Source organism: Pantherophis guttatus, chromosome 6, assembly GCF_059756535.1.
Source record: "Pantherophis guttatus breed Tessera chromosome 6, ASM5975653v1, whole genome shotgun sequence".
Classification (NCBI taxonomy): Eukaryota; Metazoa; Chordata; class Lepidosauria; order Squamata; family Colubridae; genus Pantherophis; species Pantherophis guttatus.
This window is the reverse complement of record NC_142068.1, coordinates 33909954-33928523: the sequence shown is the minus strand read 5'-3', so window position 1 is coordinate 33928523 and position 18570 is coordinate 33909954. Positions and strand designations below refer to the sequence as shown.

Here is an 18570-nt window from a genome sequence, read left to right as displayed (position 1 = left end):
TAAGTTAAAGTGGTCTTCAAGGGCAGCCTCATGTAAAAGTTACTGCAATAATTCAGATGAGACAGCCCAAAATATAAATGACCATGAGTAGGTTTTTTCTGTGTAGGAATCTGCACAATTGGTGCACAAGATGGATTTGTGCAAAGATCCCCTCAGCCACAGCTGTAACCTGGTCTTTAAGCAGGAGCCATGAGTCTAAAGTGAGCCTTAAACTGTGTACAAGATTTGATACAGTGCAACCCCATCTAGAATTAAAAATAAAAAAAATTGCAGATGAAGGAGGCCCCCAAATCCACAAACATTAAGTCTTTCTAGGATTGAATATGATCCTGTTTTCCCCCGTCTGTAATTCAGTCTACAGACACTGAGACACAATATCAGTAATTGCTGGCCAGCTGTGGGTGAGATACATAACTGAGTATAATCAACATACTGATGATACCTAATCCCATACTGATGGGTTATCTCATTCAGTGGCCTCAAATAGATGTTAAACAGGAAAAGGGAGAAAGGGTGATTCTAAAGTATCACACAAAGCAAGGGCTAGACCTCTTTCATCAGTGCCAAATGGACGCATCTGTGAAGGAAACAGAACCACTACTCCCACTCCCACCCTCTGAGGCAGTCCAGAAAAAAATGATTGATGACATCAGGGGTCAACAAGGAGGAACAGGATAGGTTGAGCAATGAGTTTCTGAAGAGAGGGATGGGGCAACTTCCTCACTTGGGGATGAATTCATTATAATCGGGACCCAATCATATGTCACTTTCACGAGAACCTAACCAATCAGAATGCACATGAATCTGATGAACAAGGAGCCATGCACCCAGCTCTGAGGATGAAGTCACTTCCTTGGAATCAATAAGATCTAACTCTTCTCTTTGGGTCAACACTATTGGGAGTAGTTTCATTTGATTCCATCATTTGTTTACAGAAATTTACAAGTAAAAATATGTGCTTTGTTTTTAAGGCCATGTAAATTTAAGTTTTCTCATGTTCTTCTACAGAAATCATTGACCCTTGAATTGCCTTTCTAAATTGTCTCTGCATTTTCTGCTAAGCTCATTTTACAAATGAAATTTTACGAGTGTGTGCCACAGAAGACATGACATTGTGGTTTGTTGGACTTCCTCTTCCTATATTTCAGCTAACTTAGTGATAGATAGCTGAGCAATTTTATTACTACAAAGAAACATACACATAGGTAGGTACACTGTTCAAGAAGTTCCAATTATCAACATTTTCATACTATTTAGACCAAGCTTCAGTTTAAATATATTTAGCATCTAATTATTCTCAGATACTGAGAAAGCATCCATTGATCATAATGGGTCTATATCTTATAAATAGCTTAATTAACACAATATAAAGGAAATGGGTAATGAATAATCATTTGGGAATACAGAGATATAATCACACTCATAGTTTATTGTTGCCATGAAACACATGTTCATATTGAAAAACTGAGATGAATGATAAAAAAAACAAGCATCAAAAAACTTTCACCATATAACAGTATTAAACATCCAAAACTGTTTAACAGTTTGCACAATCCTTAGCAGTTTAAATGCACAATTATTTATGAAAAATCTGAATACAAAATGCTTAGGTATAAATTTACAACATAGCACTTCAGCATGTTAAAAAGGAGAAACCATCTTAAGCACAATATAAATATACAAACAATGCTTTTGTATTTTACTTATTATAGAGTGAACGTTGAAGGCCCTGATCTGGCTCTACCAGCATATAAACAAGAAGTCAATGCACTTTTGAGTGTACAAGGATATTAAAGGCAATATATTGAGATAGAGGATATTTTCTCACATGTAACTGTTAAGAGGAAAGTTGGATTTAAGCTTATGACTGTCTAGTGAGCAAGTTTATACAAACAGTGATACATAATTCCTTGGAGTGTAACACATTTCATCAATAGCCAGCAGGTGAGCCTTTATCAGAACAATATTCTTTAACTGATTGAATAGCAGTAAATATTCTGATGCAGAAAGCAAGCATTTGTCATTATTAAATGATTGCACTGGAGAACAATTTTTGTTCAAAAGTTTTGCTTCTTGAAAAACTTTTGGTATTATGATAGACCCTTCAAACTGAACATAAATACAATTTTGAATGACTTTATCATGTAGGCATCTTGAGAAATATGAAAGTAAATTTTAATGATTGTAACATTATTAATCGCATGTTTCTCACACACTGCATGAATTCAACAGGGCCAAAAGTGTTTTGTTGTTAATTTTAATTTGTATTCCATGCCCAATGCATCTTACTGCAATGTCTGGAATAGTCATCTATTCCAGTTGCCCTGATACCATTTCCTTTGTGGCAATGCCCTGGAGAAAACTTTCACCATGTTCATCTCTTGACTGCATCTAGATTTTTGAAAAAGTCGTCAAAGTATGAATGCAGAAAATGAATCTTCAGTGACATGTTGAGCTTCATGGTCTTGTATGCTGTAAGAAGTTAGTCAACCAGCTGAATGTATGTTTGGTGCTCTGTACTTGCCAAGAAAATTCTCAAGCACATCCTTGACTGCTTTCCAGGTGATTTTCTCTGGCCCCATAACAGATCTTCAAATTACTTATCATTGATAACGTATCTGTTTTGTGGGCTAACAAAAATGCCTTTCTTAATCCTGGCATCAGCTATTCCTGGAATAGCAACTCTCAAATAACAAAAGCTTTCACTTTCCTAGTTCATCACTTTCACAAAAATTTCAGTCAGAGTTTAAGTGAAGTGGAGGCAAAAATATATTTGTTGAAGTGTTTCATGTGCCATGGTTTTCTGAGCTGGAATGGAATTATCTTAGATTGGCCATTTCTTTTTAATGTAATGTGACTATCTTGCATGGCTGTCCCGTTCACATATTTAATAATAGTACTCAATATATCCAAACTGCATTCCAAACAGCAGTCACTGTTAGCTCTTCACAGATATTCCAATTGTATTTCGTTCAACAACAGTTCCATGTTTTTGTATGTTTCTTTCATATGTGCAGCATAACCAACAAGCACTGAAGAGCTTACATTGCAATTACCGTATGTAAAAACAAGATTTCTACAATGTGGAACATTGCAGGTTAAATTTTGTGATTAGAAGCCAGAAATCCATCAGATACACCCAAAAGTGTTCAGGAAGCAAAACCTTTGTCATCCAGTGTTATGTAAACATCCATTCACTATTACAGGATAAGGAAAGAAAATCATGCATTATTTTATTATTCTATTAAATACTGCTGAAGTTTGATTTTTTCATGTAGTAGCAATAAAAGCAAGAGGCTTCTATACATCCAAAATACTGAAGTTTGTGTGTGTGTGTGTATGCATGCATGCATGTGAGTATGTTTGTGTGTGCATGTGTATCTTCAATCCTTTGACTTCTACAATGTTTTTTAAAAAATATAATTGTCTCCATCTTCTCCCCGAGTCAGTAGTAAATTTAAATAAACAAGTAAAACAAGCTTAACCTATATTAATTTCACCATAGCCATTTTAGGCCTGTTCTATGCAATGCTATCTGCCTATCTGAGATCACTTGGTATGCAGTGCCATTCCTTCCCATTCTTAGTGAAGCACGGCAAGTAAAAAAACCTGAACTGATACCAGAACTTTTCTTGGCTTAGTTGAGCTCTTTCTCTCTCCCCCCAACTTCATCATATATGGCATATGTCTTTATAAGAAAGATTTATTTGTAAAACAATAAGCCAGTTAAATGAATCATGGTTTAACAATAAACCCATTTTCCTGGGTTCACACTATATCCTAAACCATAATTAATTATGTACATTGGTTAAAACTGCATAACTCTCTGAGCCAACTACATTGTAGTTTTTTTATAAACCCAGTGAAAAAATCAATGGTATATCAGCTTTGTGTCCAAAATGGTACAGCCCAAAAACAATTTTATCAAATGTATGCTGAAGCAATATGTAGAATGGCTCTAAATCACATGTATATACAAAGCCAATGTACATATAGACATAGCTGTCATTCAGTTAGATTCAAGCATGGCTTGAACATCAATTAATTAATTTTCAAATATGTAAGCTGACACTATATTTGAAGTAAAAATATTATAAAAAACTATGCTCATGGTCTGTTATAATTCTTTCACCTACAGATGGTCCAAGGAGTTGCAATCATTAGTACGGACATAGATATGAGGCCTAGTGGCTTTTTATTGGCAAGAAATTAGCCCTTTCATAGTAGAATCAAGAATGATTTCCATATGTGATCTGAGTTTCATTCCATATCAACAAAAACTATACTTTCCAATAAGGAATTGTGCATTCATCTGATATCAACCAACATTTAAATAATTATTAAAATAAAGAATCTGTATATGAATATCTGAAGCAAAAAAAAAAAAGAATGGTGCAAACTTACTATTTTTAACACTTTCTCATATTAAAAGCATACAGGCATTTTGTATTTTTATAATAATTTCTCAGATATCTCTTTACATAAAATGTTCCATCCATATCTTGAGAAAATTACTGATAAACTTTCTCAGTAGGTTTAATAGAACTGGATAGCACCCAACACAATGTTTTGACTCTTATATAGCTTGCTGAGTAAGACCCAATTTCGGGGTTCATATATCATTCTAAATCATAACATGGTTTGTTCATTTGCTGTTTAGTATATTGTGTGAACTGACGGTTATGATTAAGCAACATATAGCTTAGAAACAAGTCAGAATTTAGACTAGCATTTGCATTAGTCCCAACATGAATTAAAGAAGTTATATAAATCAATTTTTATCTTTAAAGATGGAAATTGATTCTAAGTTTCCAATTGAATTTATCTTTTTGTGATTCATGCGCTGCGCTAATAAAAAATAATAAAGGATTTCTTATTAGTAAATCAGAATTTAAAACTACTGGTTTCCTACAAAATGCTAAGACAAAGCATACATGCTACATTATAGCAAAACCAGAAATTAGCCTTAATAAGAATTTTAAAAACAAGTATTTTTTAAAGAAAAAAAATGGCACACCTTTTGTTCAAACTCAAAATATATTCTTCAAGAATTTTAAACTCCAGCTCCAGGTTTTCAAACAATCAAAGAGTTTGAACAGTTAGTTTAGACTACTTATTTCAATTCCATATCCAGTGCAGAAATCTAAATTAAAACATCGTTGATAGGAATCTATCCTCCATAAAGACACACCCAGTAAAGGCTCTCTCCTCACATTGCTGAAATCAAGTGTGACAGAAAATTGAATATGGATTCTGTTTAAGCATTGCAAGATCAATTCAGATTAGTCCTTTCACAATCCTAATGTTCACAGGCACCTGTTTCATAAGAGATTACCTACCCTCTGAACTTCTATTAGGAGTCTGCATCCAGCTAATGGACCAAGAGATTTTAATTAAAAAAATAATTGCAAAAACCTAGTCTGCTTGTTCCTGCTCAGAATAAACAAATAAGAGAACGTAATATCAGAAGAATGTATTGAAGAGCTGCCTTTTAAATGGACTAGCCCACATTCTTGCCATATCTGTATAACAGTAACAGATTGTTATGACCACCTATATAGAGTTCTATGTAAGAAACACCCAACCAGACCATTACATCTTTTGGTTGATTGGAGAAGTGGTGCACAATTTCTGAGTTACCAGGGATTTCTGCCTTCCTTAGAAATCATGTTCACTATTTTTAGATGTGTGAGATTATTCTTAAAAGCAGGGAGAAAAGGCACTCAGTATAAACTTAAGAGGCACGCTCTGCTTAATACTGTATATTCCCAGGCAGAACTTTGGCACAAGTAGATGTCAGAACTAAATCCATATTCAGAACCAACTCAACAGCAGAGGTCATTTACCTAAAAGCTTTACAACCTGTTTATTCTTTTAACAAGAGCCAGGTTGCAGATGTCAGTTCCTCTGTACCCATTCCATATGTTTTAACAGCTGCATTACAAGTGGAAATACCTCATTTCTATAGATTTTGGGCCAATATTAGCTAGTCACTGGTATAATTTCAAAGCATTTCATAGTATTTCACACGCCTAATGCCCCATTTTCTTTTTTAAAAAAGTCAACGATGCCAAAAAATTGAACCTTGTAGCCTGCACTGGATAGCAAGTGCTCTAGAACAGCTACAACTGATGATCCCCACCCTATCATACAAGCTGTGAAGGCACAGGGGGAAATGCAGCAATCTTTCCAAGGGGAGACTTTCCCCCCCTCGAGTATTAACTACTTTTCTTACCACACATTCATCTAAAGTTATCCCTTCATTAGGCAAAGTAAGACGGCCACTTCAGCAAGATCTTTGGAGAACCAAATTGTGAGCATTGTCCTGAATTCTTTAAGCTACATGGCTGTCCCCAAGTGGGGTACAGAACACTTTGAGGAGTTTAAAAAAGGGTTCATTATTGGTCAGGTTGGCTTCTGAATCATGATTGGGGAAAAGATGCTATATTATGCAGCAAAATATTTTGAACATGCCTGCACTGACCCCAGGTCTCTCTAGAGTAGAACACTCAACAATTGCCCAGTGTTTTGTTTTCCCTTGCCCAGGTGCAGCAAGCAACCTGGCATTCAGGAAAAGGAGGCCCGAATCTCTCTCTCTCTCTTTCTTTCTTCTTTCTTTTCTTTCTTTCTTTTCTCTCTCTCTGTCTTTCTTTCTTTCTTCTCCTCCTCCTAGCATAAAAAATAGGTGTGGAACTTTCAGCTGCTGTTTTGATTCATGCCAGGCAGTCTCTCAAGCCCTCCAGAAAAAGAAATGGAAAAATTGGGGAGCGCCTTTCCTAGCCGGCACCGGCCTAGCAGCGACTCCTCTCGTCCACCGCAGAGCGGCTTCCGGGAGTGCTGCGGCAAGAGGGCCCTTCCCTTAGACCGCTTCCTCCTGCTCGAGTGAAAAAGATTGTTCTCGGCTCGCTGCGGATCCTGAAGTTGTACATAAAAGGCATGGTGGAGGCGAAGAGGAGGAGGAGAGCGATCCCGAGGAAGATGGACCCGTTCAGCCATTCCATCCAAGCGAAGCCCAGCAAGGCCATGGCGAGCACGGCGAACACGAAGCACAGGCAGCTCGCCTTCTTCCTGCAGTTCGCCGCGCAGTTGCTGACGGGGCCGCCGCCGCCACCCAGCCCTTCGATGTACGTCTCCATTCCGACGCTCCGTATGGAGACAGTGCCCGAGGGCGTCTCCGCGCCGAGGCTTCGCTCGGATGAGAACTGTTGGCGGGACGGCCTGGCCACCGGCAAGAACAAATGTTGCGGGCGCAACTCGGGCAGCAGGGGCGCCCAGCCGCGCAGCTGAAGCAGGATCGCTTCGACCAGCTTGGTGTTGACCGGCAGGCTCTGCACTTGGCCCTCGGGCAGGGCCGTGCAGTGTCGGCACACGGGGCACGTGATGCAAGGAGCGGCGGAGCGACCGCCATCGGTTAGTTCAGGAGCGCCATAGCCGCTGAGGTTGCTGCTGGCCTCGCTCCGGCAGTGGGGCGAATGGTCTCCGCGCTGGTACAGCTCGCTGAGGCATTCCCGGCAGAAAGTGTGCAGGCACTCGAGCAGTTTGGGCGCGTGGCGCTCCAGGTCGAAGAGGTTGTAGCAGATCCGGCACTCGTACTCCTCGGAAGTGAGAGGAGCCTCCGGTTTGCTTGCGGGAGCCTTGCCCTTCGCCGGGTCTTCCCCGACTCCTTCCTTCTCGCCATCCTGAACCTGCTGGGTCCCTCCCTGTAGACTGTTAGTCTGGTCGCCGCTTTGCTGCTCCTCCTTGGCCATAATACCATCGCTTTATTTCAAGGGATCTTTTCCTTCACACCTCTTAAGCTTTTACTCTGCAGGATGGGCGGGTGTGGGGAGGAGGGGAGCGGCGGGCAAGGGAGTTTAGCCCTTTTGTTTGCTTGCTGGCGTTTCCTCAGTTCTTTTCTGGGTTAGCTCGGTCGCTTCTTGGCAGGAGCAGCCGGCCGCAGTAGTGCGTGCTTCGCCTCTCCCGCTGCTGCTGGCGACGGTGCAGCCCTTCTGGATGTCTTTGATTCGATGGTGACTCCCTTTTCCCTCGCTACTGAATGCTGTTTTCCAGCCAGGAACTGCCCTATGACGTGCGGATTCCCAGTGGTTGAGCTGCAAGACAGCGACCAGGGCCCCCGCCGACACCACTCCCTTCAAATCCGAGAGCATCCTTATGATCTCATTTCCTCAGGGAGGAAAGCCGGAAGCTGCCTAAAAACAAGGCAACAATTGGGATAAACACACACATCAAAGTGCACTCTGGTGCTTTTTTTAAAAAAAAAAAAAAAGTAATGGCTGCAATTTAGCGTAGAAATGCCTCTGGGTGCTGCTAAAAAGGCAAAAATATAAAAGTGTGAAACCGACTTTCCAATATAGGGTGGAAAATCTGATACCATTAGTACCGGTGCAGCAAATTCTGTCTTCTGGCCCACCTCCCCACTTCTGATGTATTTGGAATGCTTGCAAACTGCTTGGGAGCTCAATTTAACTGCATCTTAACTGTTGCAACCAATACTGCAGTCCTAGCTAGCATGACCCTTGGTCAGGCTTTGTTGCAGGGAATTCTGGAGTTTGCAGTGGTGAGATTCAAATTTTTTTACTACTGGTTCTGTGGGCGTGGCTTGGTGGGCGTAGTGTGGGCTTGGTGGCATGGCTCGGGCGTAGCAGGAGAAGGATACTGTAAAATCTCCATTTCCTCCCGATCAGCTGGGACTCGATCAGCTGGGACTCGGGAGGCAGAGAATAGATGGGGGCTGGGCAAGTCAGAGGTGGTATTTACCAGTTCTTCGAACTACTCAAAATTTCTGCTACCAGTTCTCCAGAACTGAATACCACCTCTGGGAATTTGACACTCAAATGCATCTGGATGGTACAAGTTGGCTTTTGAGCTTTAAAAGTCCTAAACACCATGGTATCCTTGCTCTGTGTATAGAGAGTAAACTGCATTGTTTTGTGCCCTCCTTTCTACAGAATCAATACCAGGCAATGCTGATTAGGGAGGAGAGATTGTGCCCTCAGCCACTACTCTGTGATATGCCCCCCCTCCACTCTGTGGGGTGCCTTAGGGTTTGATACTCTCTTCTATTCAACATTTACATGAAGTCACTAGATGAGTTCATCCATTGACATAGAGTGAGGTATTATCAGTGTAATAGATTATACATTTCTATCCCTGGCAAATTAAGTGATTTGCCCTGGATGATCTATTGGGTTTGGGGTTTTTTCCCCCCTTTCCTTCACTTATGAGTTGTTATTGATATGTATTTTGTGTTTGGGGGGCTGCACTAAGGGAGACTCATCCAATCTCATTGTACACATTGTGTGCATTGACAATAAAGGTTTGAATTGAATTGAACGGAGAATATAGAAAATATTTGTCAGAATATTCAATTCCATAAATTTTTGTTTGCTTTGTATCTTTCTGATAATTGTAAATAGGAAAACCATTGACAATTATGTCTCTTTCCATTGTTTTCATGATTTTATTTTGTATTCCCCTTGACAGAATTCCAATATTTTACAGTATGTTAATCATTTGTGTTTGTCTGTGATTTCTCATCTATAAAATGTGTCTTGTTTTGAGAGCCACAAAGATTTTTTCAGGTGAGCCAAGATTTGTATTTATTCTATATTCTTAATATGGCACATCTAACATAATGAATTTTAAAGTCTATATTAACCTTAACTTTATTACTTTATTGTACTACAAATATCCCTGCCACACAAATCCAAGTCATGTTCTTCTAATTCTAAACATTTTCTATTTCTCACCCACTCCTTCATTCAGACAAACAGCAAGCTGCAAAATACAATTCTAAATCAGATAAGCCCAACTTTTATCTTTCCTATGCATCTTGTATCATCTTATATTGTTAACTTATGGGTTTTTTTCCTTTGCCATACAAACTTAGATATATCCCTTGGCCACTGTTTAAATGCTGAGTCTGTTTTCAAAATGAGTATTGTTTGAAACAAAAGCATTATTCTAGGAAAAGCATTCATTTACATCACAGACATTCTCCTAAAAGTAGTTTCTTCCATCTTAACTGCATTCTACATCATAACTTTTTGAATATATATTTTTTGAAACAACATATAATTCATACTTGTCACAGTGATACCCAGATACTTTTTTTCCTCAATCTTAAAACCCATTTTCTTCATAATTTCTGTTCCTCTATTTTAATATTTTTGTCAAAATCTTTGTCTTCTGATTATTAATCCTGAAACCTGCTAATGCACCCAATTCTTTTAATTTTTCCATTTATGTATTTATTCCCTTTAGAAGATCCTCAAAAATAAACATCAAATCATCAGCAAATGTTATAAACTTAGAAATTTCATTTTAAAACTTTTACTTCCACAATTTTGTCATCTTGTCTTATATATCTATTTAATATTTCAAGAATTAAAACAGAGAAGAGACAATAGAAATCCCTATCTTTTTAAATTTTTTTTTGTATCTCACAGGCTTTTCTTAGAACACAATTGACAATTATTAGTGCTTGTGAAGTATAAGTTGATTTTAACCTGTTTAATAAAATTCTATTTTCAAAATTCATATCTTCTGAAAGTTTAAACAGAAAGGCCCCAGTTCATATTGTCAAAAGCCTTCTCTTTGTCTAAGAAAGTCACTGTTGTTTGATTTTCATTATGTAGTTTCAACTATTCCAAAATGCCCAACACATTTCTAATGCCATCCTTTTAAACTGTCCTTTAAGTAAAAACCCAGATTGATCCTCATGAATAAATTATCACAAAATTATTTTTAACCTCTCAGCCAATAATATTGACTATAATAACAACTTATAGTCATTATTCAATAAAGACATTGACTGATAGTTTTTTTTGTTAAAGTCAATGCCTGATCTGCCCTCTTATACTATGGCTATATTCATTTGGATGAGGAAAAGAGATAATGTCTTTATTAATGTCTATCTTCCATCTGCACAAACTGTCAATGGCATTAGCTCTGCTGGGAACTAATAAGATTAACTTGTATTATGATAAATTCTCCCCAGACCTTTTGCATTTTGTTGTGCAATTTTAATTCAAGGTGTGAATCTGATGTATCTTGTTTTTTAAAAAAAAAAAAATTAAGGAGGAAAGAATAATGAATCCTGCTAAAAATTGTTGACAAAGGAAAGGGAAGGTCTATGGAGATTCTCAGTCATCCAGATCATGGTTGTACCAAAGTTGCTTTTTCAGAAGGCAACTGGACTTTGTTTTTCCTTGAAGACATTCCGCTTCTCTTCCAAGAAGCTTCTGAAGTTCAGAACTGAAGAAGCTTCTTGGAAGAGAAGCGAAATGTCTTCAAGGAAAAACAAAGTCCAGTTGCCTTCTGAAAAAGCAACTTTGGGTCAAAGGGAGGGTTTTTATGGCACTAGTTAACTCCACAACTGCACACTCCTTTGTATTCCATGCAAGACCATAGAGCCATGTTTAACCCCTTTTTGCGAGGCCAGGTGAATGGGGCCCTCATCTGTGGGGGAAGAATATTATCTTTATCCTTTTTTCAACAACTGAATCTTCCATCTAAATAGTATGTATATGTTGGTTGTTCTTAGCTGATTATATCAATACAATAAAAAAAATATGTAGATACTCAGGTTGCAAGTAACTGTTTGAGGCAGTTACATTACTTTCAATGGATTATTTCTAAGTTCGTAAAAGTGCCAGAAGTAGAATTGGCAAATAGTAAAAGTACTATTAATAAATACATGTGGATACCCATTGAGGAAGCCATTCTGCATGTAAAGTGATGCTATTATTATGCATAAATGATTAAAAATAGAAGTCAGTCAGTACAATCTATAAAAAGTCCCATTGTAAATTATTCAGAGTTCTGAGTAGCGGTCAGAAAATGGCCATACCACAGCATCTTTAAAAAGGCCATTAAACTGAAACATAAAGTTTAAAGAACCTCCCAGAAGTCTTGTTAGCTTATCCAATAAGTTAATATCTCTGTAGAACTAATAGTCAATGCTGGTATGAAATGAAAATTATATGTGTGTGTTTTTCTTTTAATCTATTGAAACCTCAGACTGACCAAGTTTTGCAGACACCTAAAAATCTAAATAGCTAAAAATAATAATGTAGCAAGTGTGAATCCTGGTGACATCAGTTTGACTGTGGAAAACTCTTTTGCATTTGGAAGGAACACAAACTATTTATAATGCTGTTATATTCAAAGCACAGTTAACTATATATTAATTCAGTTAATCCATTATGCAGAACTATAACAGTAGCTTGATTGATTGATTTGGCTTCCCAAGCTGTGGGAATGCAGGTACTATGATTTATAAAACATGATCTACTATGTTTGTAAATCAACCCAATTGTGGTTTATGCAATAAAATATTGATTCAAGTCAGTTTTGAACAATTGTGAGTGAGCTAGGCAGGATGTACTGCATTCTAAAAGATGAATGAGGTGGGCTGCCCTTCTTTAAAATCATATTTTCTTCAACAAAATTTCAAGTAATTTTAGATCAACAAAATAATATGATTTTAATAACAGAATTGGAAGGAGCCTTGGAGGTCTTCTAGTCCAACCCCCTGCTTAGGCAGGAAACCCTATACCATTTCAAATAAATGGTTTTCCAATCTCTTCTTAAAAACTTCCAGTGAAAAAGTCAGGTTTCCCAAAACTGGATCTGTGAATTGGAATGTAAGAAAAGATATAATTCTTGTAATTTAAGTGAATAATAAGAGAAATATGATTATGGGTATCAAGTTGCAGTATAACTGTCAGTCCCATGCTGTCTTGTGCAAACATCTGGGGTGACAGAAATTGTGCCCCTTTCAACTTTTGTAAAGATATCTAGTCTGAATTGTTCGACATAAAACCCAAAATATATGCTTATTACACTATCCGTAGTGGTGGTGACTCTGCAGAAATCTCCCATTAGATTTAAGAAGACCTTCCACAAAACTAATGGCAGTAATTTTTTTTCAGCAATACTTCTGACAACTATGTTTCATCTTTTTCAAGGATAATCAAAACCAGAGGTGGTCTGCTGCCAGTTCGGACTAGTTCACCTGAACTGGCTGTTCTCATTCTGCATGGTTCGGAGAACTGGGAAATCAGACCACCAGCTGGCCCACCCCCGCCCGTTTTTCAGGCCGTTTTCGGGCCATTTTCAGACCATTTTCCCAGCCAAAAACGGCCTGACACGGCCCGAAAAATACCCCAAAACCAGGCCGGTTTTAGGGCCATTTTCAGGCCTGAAAAAAGGCCTGAAATCGGCCCAAAAAACACTCAAAAAAGCTGGCTGTGAGAGGAAGAGAAGCCAGGTGAGCTGGACCCAGACATGTCCCGGGTCCCCTCATCCCAGAAGCAGCAACCTCGCACTCTTCCCCTCTGGCCAACTCTATGCCACTTGTGTGGGTGGTACCTGTATGGTACAGGCAGGGTTGGGGAGGGAATCCAGAGGTCTCCAGTGGGCGGGGGGGGAGGAAAGAAAGACCCAACCTCTGTGTGTGTGTGTGTGTGTGTGTGTGAGAGAGAGAGAGAGAGAGAGAGAGAGAGAGAGAGACTGAAAGCTGGCTGCAAGAGGAAAAGAAGCTGGGTAAGCTGGACCCAGATGCTTCCTGGGTCCCCTCATCCAAGAAGCAGCAACCTTGCACTCTCGCCTCTCTGCTAGCCCCCTTCTTCGCACAGGATCGCCCAGCAGTGGAGAGGGAGAAGGGTGCGGTGTTTCTGTGTGCTCCCATTTCTGTGTGGCACTCTTGCCTCAATGCTAGTGGCTGCCGCTGCCCCCTTCTCCCTTTCTGTCTCCACTGCTGGGTGATCTTGTGCGAAGAAGGGGGCTAGCAGAGAGGAGAGAGTGTGAGGTTGCTGCTTCTGGGATGAGGGTACCCGGGAAGTGTCTGGGTCCAGCTTACCCCAGCTTCTTTTCCTCTCACAGCCAGCTTTCCCAATCTAGCTTGACGCAGTCTCTCTCTCACACACACATGCGTGCATGCACACACACAGAGCGGTTCAATCTTTCTTTCCTCCCCCCCCCCCCGGAGACCCCTGGATTCCCTCCCCAACTCTTCCTGTCCCATACAAGTACCACCCACACAAGTGACATAGAGTTGGCCACAGTCACTCAGTCACATGATCCCACCCAGCCAGTCATTAGGGCAAAGAACCGGTTGTTAAAAAATTTGGAGCCCACCACTGATGAAAACACTGGTTCATGTCATGGTGTGCCATGTATCCTCTAGGCCCCCATTCTGCAATATTCTCAATAACATCTTGATTATGATGTAGTTGATTATCCCACCTTGGGCATATTATCAACATTAGAGTTTAATTACAACTTTGAGAAAAGGTACTTAATAGAAGCCCGGTTTGGTCTTACCTAAAGCCCTGGAATGCTAGCCAGTCTTATCTCTGCTTAGTGTCACTTATGGACATGATATTATGGTAAAAGAAGTAGTTGAGTTGGGAAGGCAAAAAATCATTTTCTATCCATCTGGTATACATTCTGTCTCTTCTTCCTCTTCACGCAATGTGCAAAAGGGCCTATGCATTATCATAACATTTAACTATTTTGCTACCAAATAAGAGAGTAAAGAATACAGCCAAGCCATTAGTAGCTTCTAATGCTATGATCAAAACCATTTTACAGATATTTCTTTTTTCTCCTTAGTAGATTTTCTTGAGAAAAGAAACAAAAATATAAGTAATGAGAAAACTTAGAGAATTACAAGTGGAAGACAAATCTCATGTCTTTTAAGTTCCTTGAATGAAGCAAACCAATAAAAAATCTCACTTAGAAGTCTTTTGTCAAGACTGTCCTGTTCAAGGCTATATACAACCTGCCCAGAAGCTATGACAGATTGTTGCATGGTGGAATTCTGTTCGAGGGTTATATTAGAGAAAGCAATGACAAGTTAATATAACAACTACATTAGCCAGTAAACATGATACAGTCTAAGTTCCAAAGGAATTAAGAGTTATCATCAGTAGCCAAGATTCCATGGGCCAATACTATATTAAAGGCCAGGCGAGGTTGTTGTTAAAACTTCATCAATCACCCCAATAAGAAAATTACCAGTATTTACTACAAAATTGAAAATGAAGAATTAGACAAGCACTTTTTCCATTATTGCCACACTCAAAATGTAAAGTTATAATATTGGAGCACCAAAGGAAAATATACTGAAGATAAAACATACGGATCCTGTATTGGTATTGTTGTTTTGCATTTTTTTAATAAAAGCAATAGTTCCAAGATCCTGAAACTTACATATCTTATGTAAGAAACAGAATTTGTGAGTGCATGTATACTTTATTTATTCCAGGTTCACAAAAGAGCATACCCAAAAAACTATTAATACATTTCTGGAGAATTATCTCATTCATAGGAAATAAGAGCTGTATTAGAAGCAGCAGAAAATCCTCTTCTGTTTGTTTGTTTGTTTGTTTTATTTATTTATTTATTTATTTATTAAATTTTTATACCGCCCCCTCTCCCGAAGGACTCGGGGCGGTGAACAGCCAAAATTAAAAACACACAATACAAATATTAAAATACATTAAAACGAAATTAAATTATCTTTGGCTTCTCCAATTTAAAACCCCTTACTCATAAAATTCCCCAATTAATTTTTTTTAATTTTTTAATTAATTTAATTAAAATTTTAATTAATTTAATTTAATTAATTTTGTTTGGGGATAGAACATACCAAACCAGGAATATTAAAATTGTCTCAGTCCCGTATTAAGTCCTGAATTCCTAGTTCTATATAGGAGTGGAGTGGAGTGAAAAACATTTACAATTTTGTTCTCAGTACAAATAAAAATGGTCCTGGAATATCTCAATTTCCAGTGACTTTAGTTTTTGTGAAAATGATATGGAAGTGGTTTGCCATCATCATCTTTGAGGATTGATAGATAAAATATCCTTATCCAAATTGTAAATTAGTCCCATTAAGATTCCAGGTCCAGATGAAGTCCTGTCAGCAGTGAAGATACATCTTAAATGAGGCAATTCTATTCCTATTTATGTGGGAATCCATTTCTCTTGTATCACAGTGGAATTTAGCAATAGCACTTAGACTTATATACTGCTTCATAGTGCTTTTACAACCCTCTCTAAGGGTTTACAGAGTCAACATATTGCCCCCAACAATCAGGGTCCTCATTTTACCGACCTCGGAAGGAAGGAAGGCTGAGTCAATCTTGAGCCTGATGAGAATTAAACTCGCAGTAATTGCAGGCAGCTGGCAGCTAAATGCTACTTTAACAGCAGTTTAGTCCGCTGCGCCACTCGGCTCTATTTACTTCTCAGAACATTCCCTATTGGTCATTTACAGATTCTTATCAAATCACCTAGTTATTGCTGAGGTACTATAATTCCTATATTCATTATTGTTGTATTGGTACAAGCAACGCCAAGTGTCTGGTGATGCTAGGGAGACACCATAAGGGAATAATGAGAAAATGTCCCATGTTACTGCTATGTAATATTGTACAATGCCATATTTCTCATGGAACAGGCAGTTTTGAAGCAGAAAAGACTTCACTAACCTGCCATTCTCAACTTCTGAAATGGCCATGTCACATGTTTTTCCCTAAAACATTCAGAGAGCATCAAAGAAGCCTGCCCAGGAATCAGATGCCTTGGTAGTACAGGGGTTTAAGGCACCCTGTTATTAAGCTGGTTATTAAGACCAGCTGCCTGCAATTACTGCAGGGTTCGAATCTCGCCAAGGCTCAAGGTTGACTCAGCCTTCCATCCTTTCTAAGGTAGGTGAAATGAGGACCCAGTTTGTGGGGGCAATAAGCTGACTTTGTATAAATATACAAAAGGATGAAGGCTATTGCTGAGCACATTGTAAGCCGCCCTGAGTCTTCGGAGAAGGGCAGCATATAAATCAAATTAAAAAAAAAAAAAAGATGCAGGAACAGTACATCAAAAATGTGCGAAAGAAGGTCTGGTATCTCCATAATTCTTAATGTCACTCTAGCCCAGTGTTTCTCAACCTTGGAAGCTTGAAGATGGGTGGACTTCAATTCCCAGAATCCCCCGATTCTGGGAATTGAAGTCCACCCATCTTCAAGCTTCCAAGGTTGAGAAACACTGCTCTAGCTGGTAATGAGACAACATAGGATGCGGCCCAGTGAGCAAACAGGAGAACGACCCATGGATTGAAGGTCCACAAGGTAGAGGCGATGGAGACCATCACCAAATGGAGGCCGAAAGCGAGCCATTCCCAGGGAAAGACTTTCTGCACAAAGTTTTCCCAGCTTCTGGCAACGCGGCGCAAACTCCGACTTTGTAGCCTTCGCCCATCCTTTGCCCTCAAGTGCATCGTTCGCTCTCCCTGCTTGCTCCGACAGAGGTCGCTGTGCAGCCACTTCGTGCGCCGGGGCCAAGGCAGGGCAGCTGCCGGTGGTTTTTGGGTGGCGAGGGTGAGTTGAATTGGGCCACGTTGCAGATGATCCCCGCGCTCCTTGCACAATGGAGACAGAAGGGGCGACGCTGCCAGCATCGAAAGCGGCCCGGGCTTCGTGCATCAGGATAATGGAACCTGGGCCAAAAAGCGGCCCGAGCTGCCTCGGAGAGCACAATTCCGGGCTGCAACCGCAGCAAGTCTGGTGCTCATTTCTCATCGGAGCAGCGGAGGAGTTTCCGGCCGAGTAGATGCAGATCCGGAGGCCGAGCTCGCCTTCAGGCTACTCAGGTATAAACATCTCCCTGCTTTGTTTTTCTATTAGAGCTGCAGCCGTTGCTGTCATCCCCGCGGCTCTTCTCGGCTCGCTCGCCCATCGCTTCGTGATGACGGTTCGCCTCCCTGCTGGTCTAGCCCGGGGAATAAAGGAATAAGGTTGCTAAAAAGCCGAGGATGGAGTGATCAGGGACTGCTTTCCCTTCACCTTCTTGAACACGGATTTGATGCTCCCGGATTTTAACCGGACGGCTCTCCAGCGCGTTTTCCGGCCCGTCGTCCTGCTGAGGGCTCGATGGATGTCCTCGCGGTAGCCCCACGTGGCACTAGATCGCAGCCAGCAGCTGGGTGATTATTTCATGTGGCTCCTGCCAAATTGTTCCTACGTGCCAATCCTTCCTTCGTCTTCAGCAGGGGTGGGGTGGGGTGGGGGGAGCCTTAAAGGACAAGGCATTGGTTTGAGCACCGGGGCAAGGTTTTGATTTTACAGTCGCCATGCCTCATTTCCTGTATGGAAGTAGTGCTTCCAGACATACTAATCTAATTTAAGTGTTTAAAATCATATAGCAGTGTATGTTGGGGGGTGGGGGGGGATGGCAAAACGTATCATAATGGTGAGAAAATTAAAAATGGGAAATGACATTATCTAGATCGCAGTTACATTTTCTGAATGAAATTCATAAAATCAAGGAAATAGGAAGGCTCATTTTAGACAGTTGTATCCAGCCTCCAATTTAGTGCAGAAAGAAACATCCTAATAAATGTCTAGACATCCAAGAATCCAGCATTTCTTTTCTGACCATTCAGAAGTTGTATTCTAATAATCCAGTATCAGAGAACCAGAGAGATTCATACCTTGGTTTAGGAAATCTGGGACCTGAGTTTTCCTCGGTGACATTGCGCAAATCCAAAATATTGCCTGGAAA

General features: G+C 39.8%; 1 protein-coding gene across 1 annotated transcript; it reads right to left on the bottom strand.

Moving 5' to 3' along the window:
- Window positions 1-1409: 1409 nt before the first annotated feature.
- Window positions 1410-12345, bottom strand: LOC148113086 (uncharacterized). The gene has a single exon (XM_087872672.1). It carries the CDS (start codon window positions 7746-7748, stop codon window positions 6792-6794), a length of 957 nt encoding a protein of 318 aa, XP_087728798.1. The 5' UTR covers window positions 7749-12345; the 3' UTR covers window positions 1410-6791.
- Window positions 12346-18570: the final 6225 nt, after the last annotated feature.

What these genes read in the sequence shown, in the direction of transcription:
- LOC148113086 (XM_087872672.1), bottom strand. Translation starts at nt 7,748, where the DNA reads ATGGCCAAGGAGGAGCAGCAAAGCGGCGACCAGACTAACAGTCTACAG.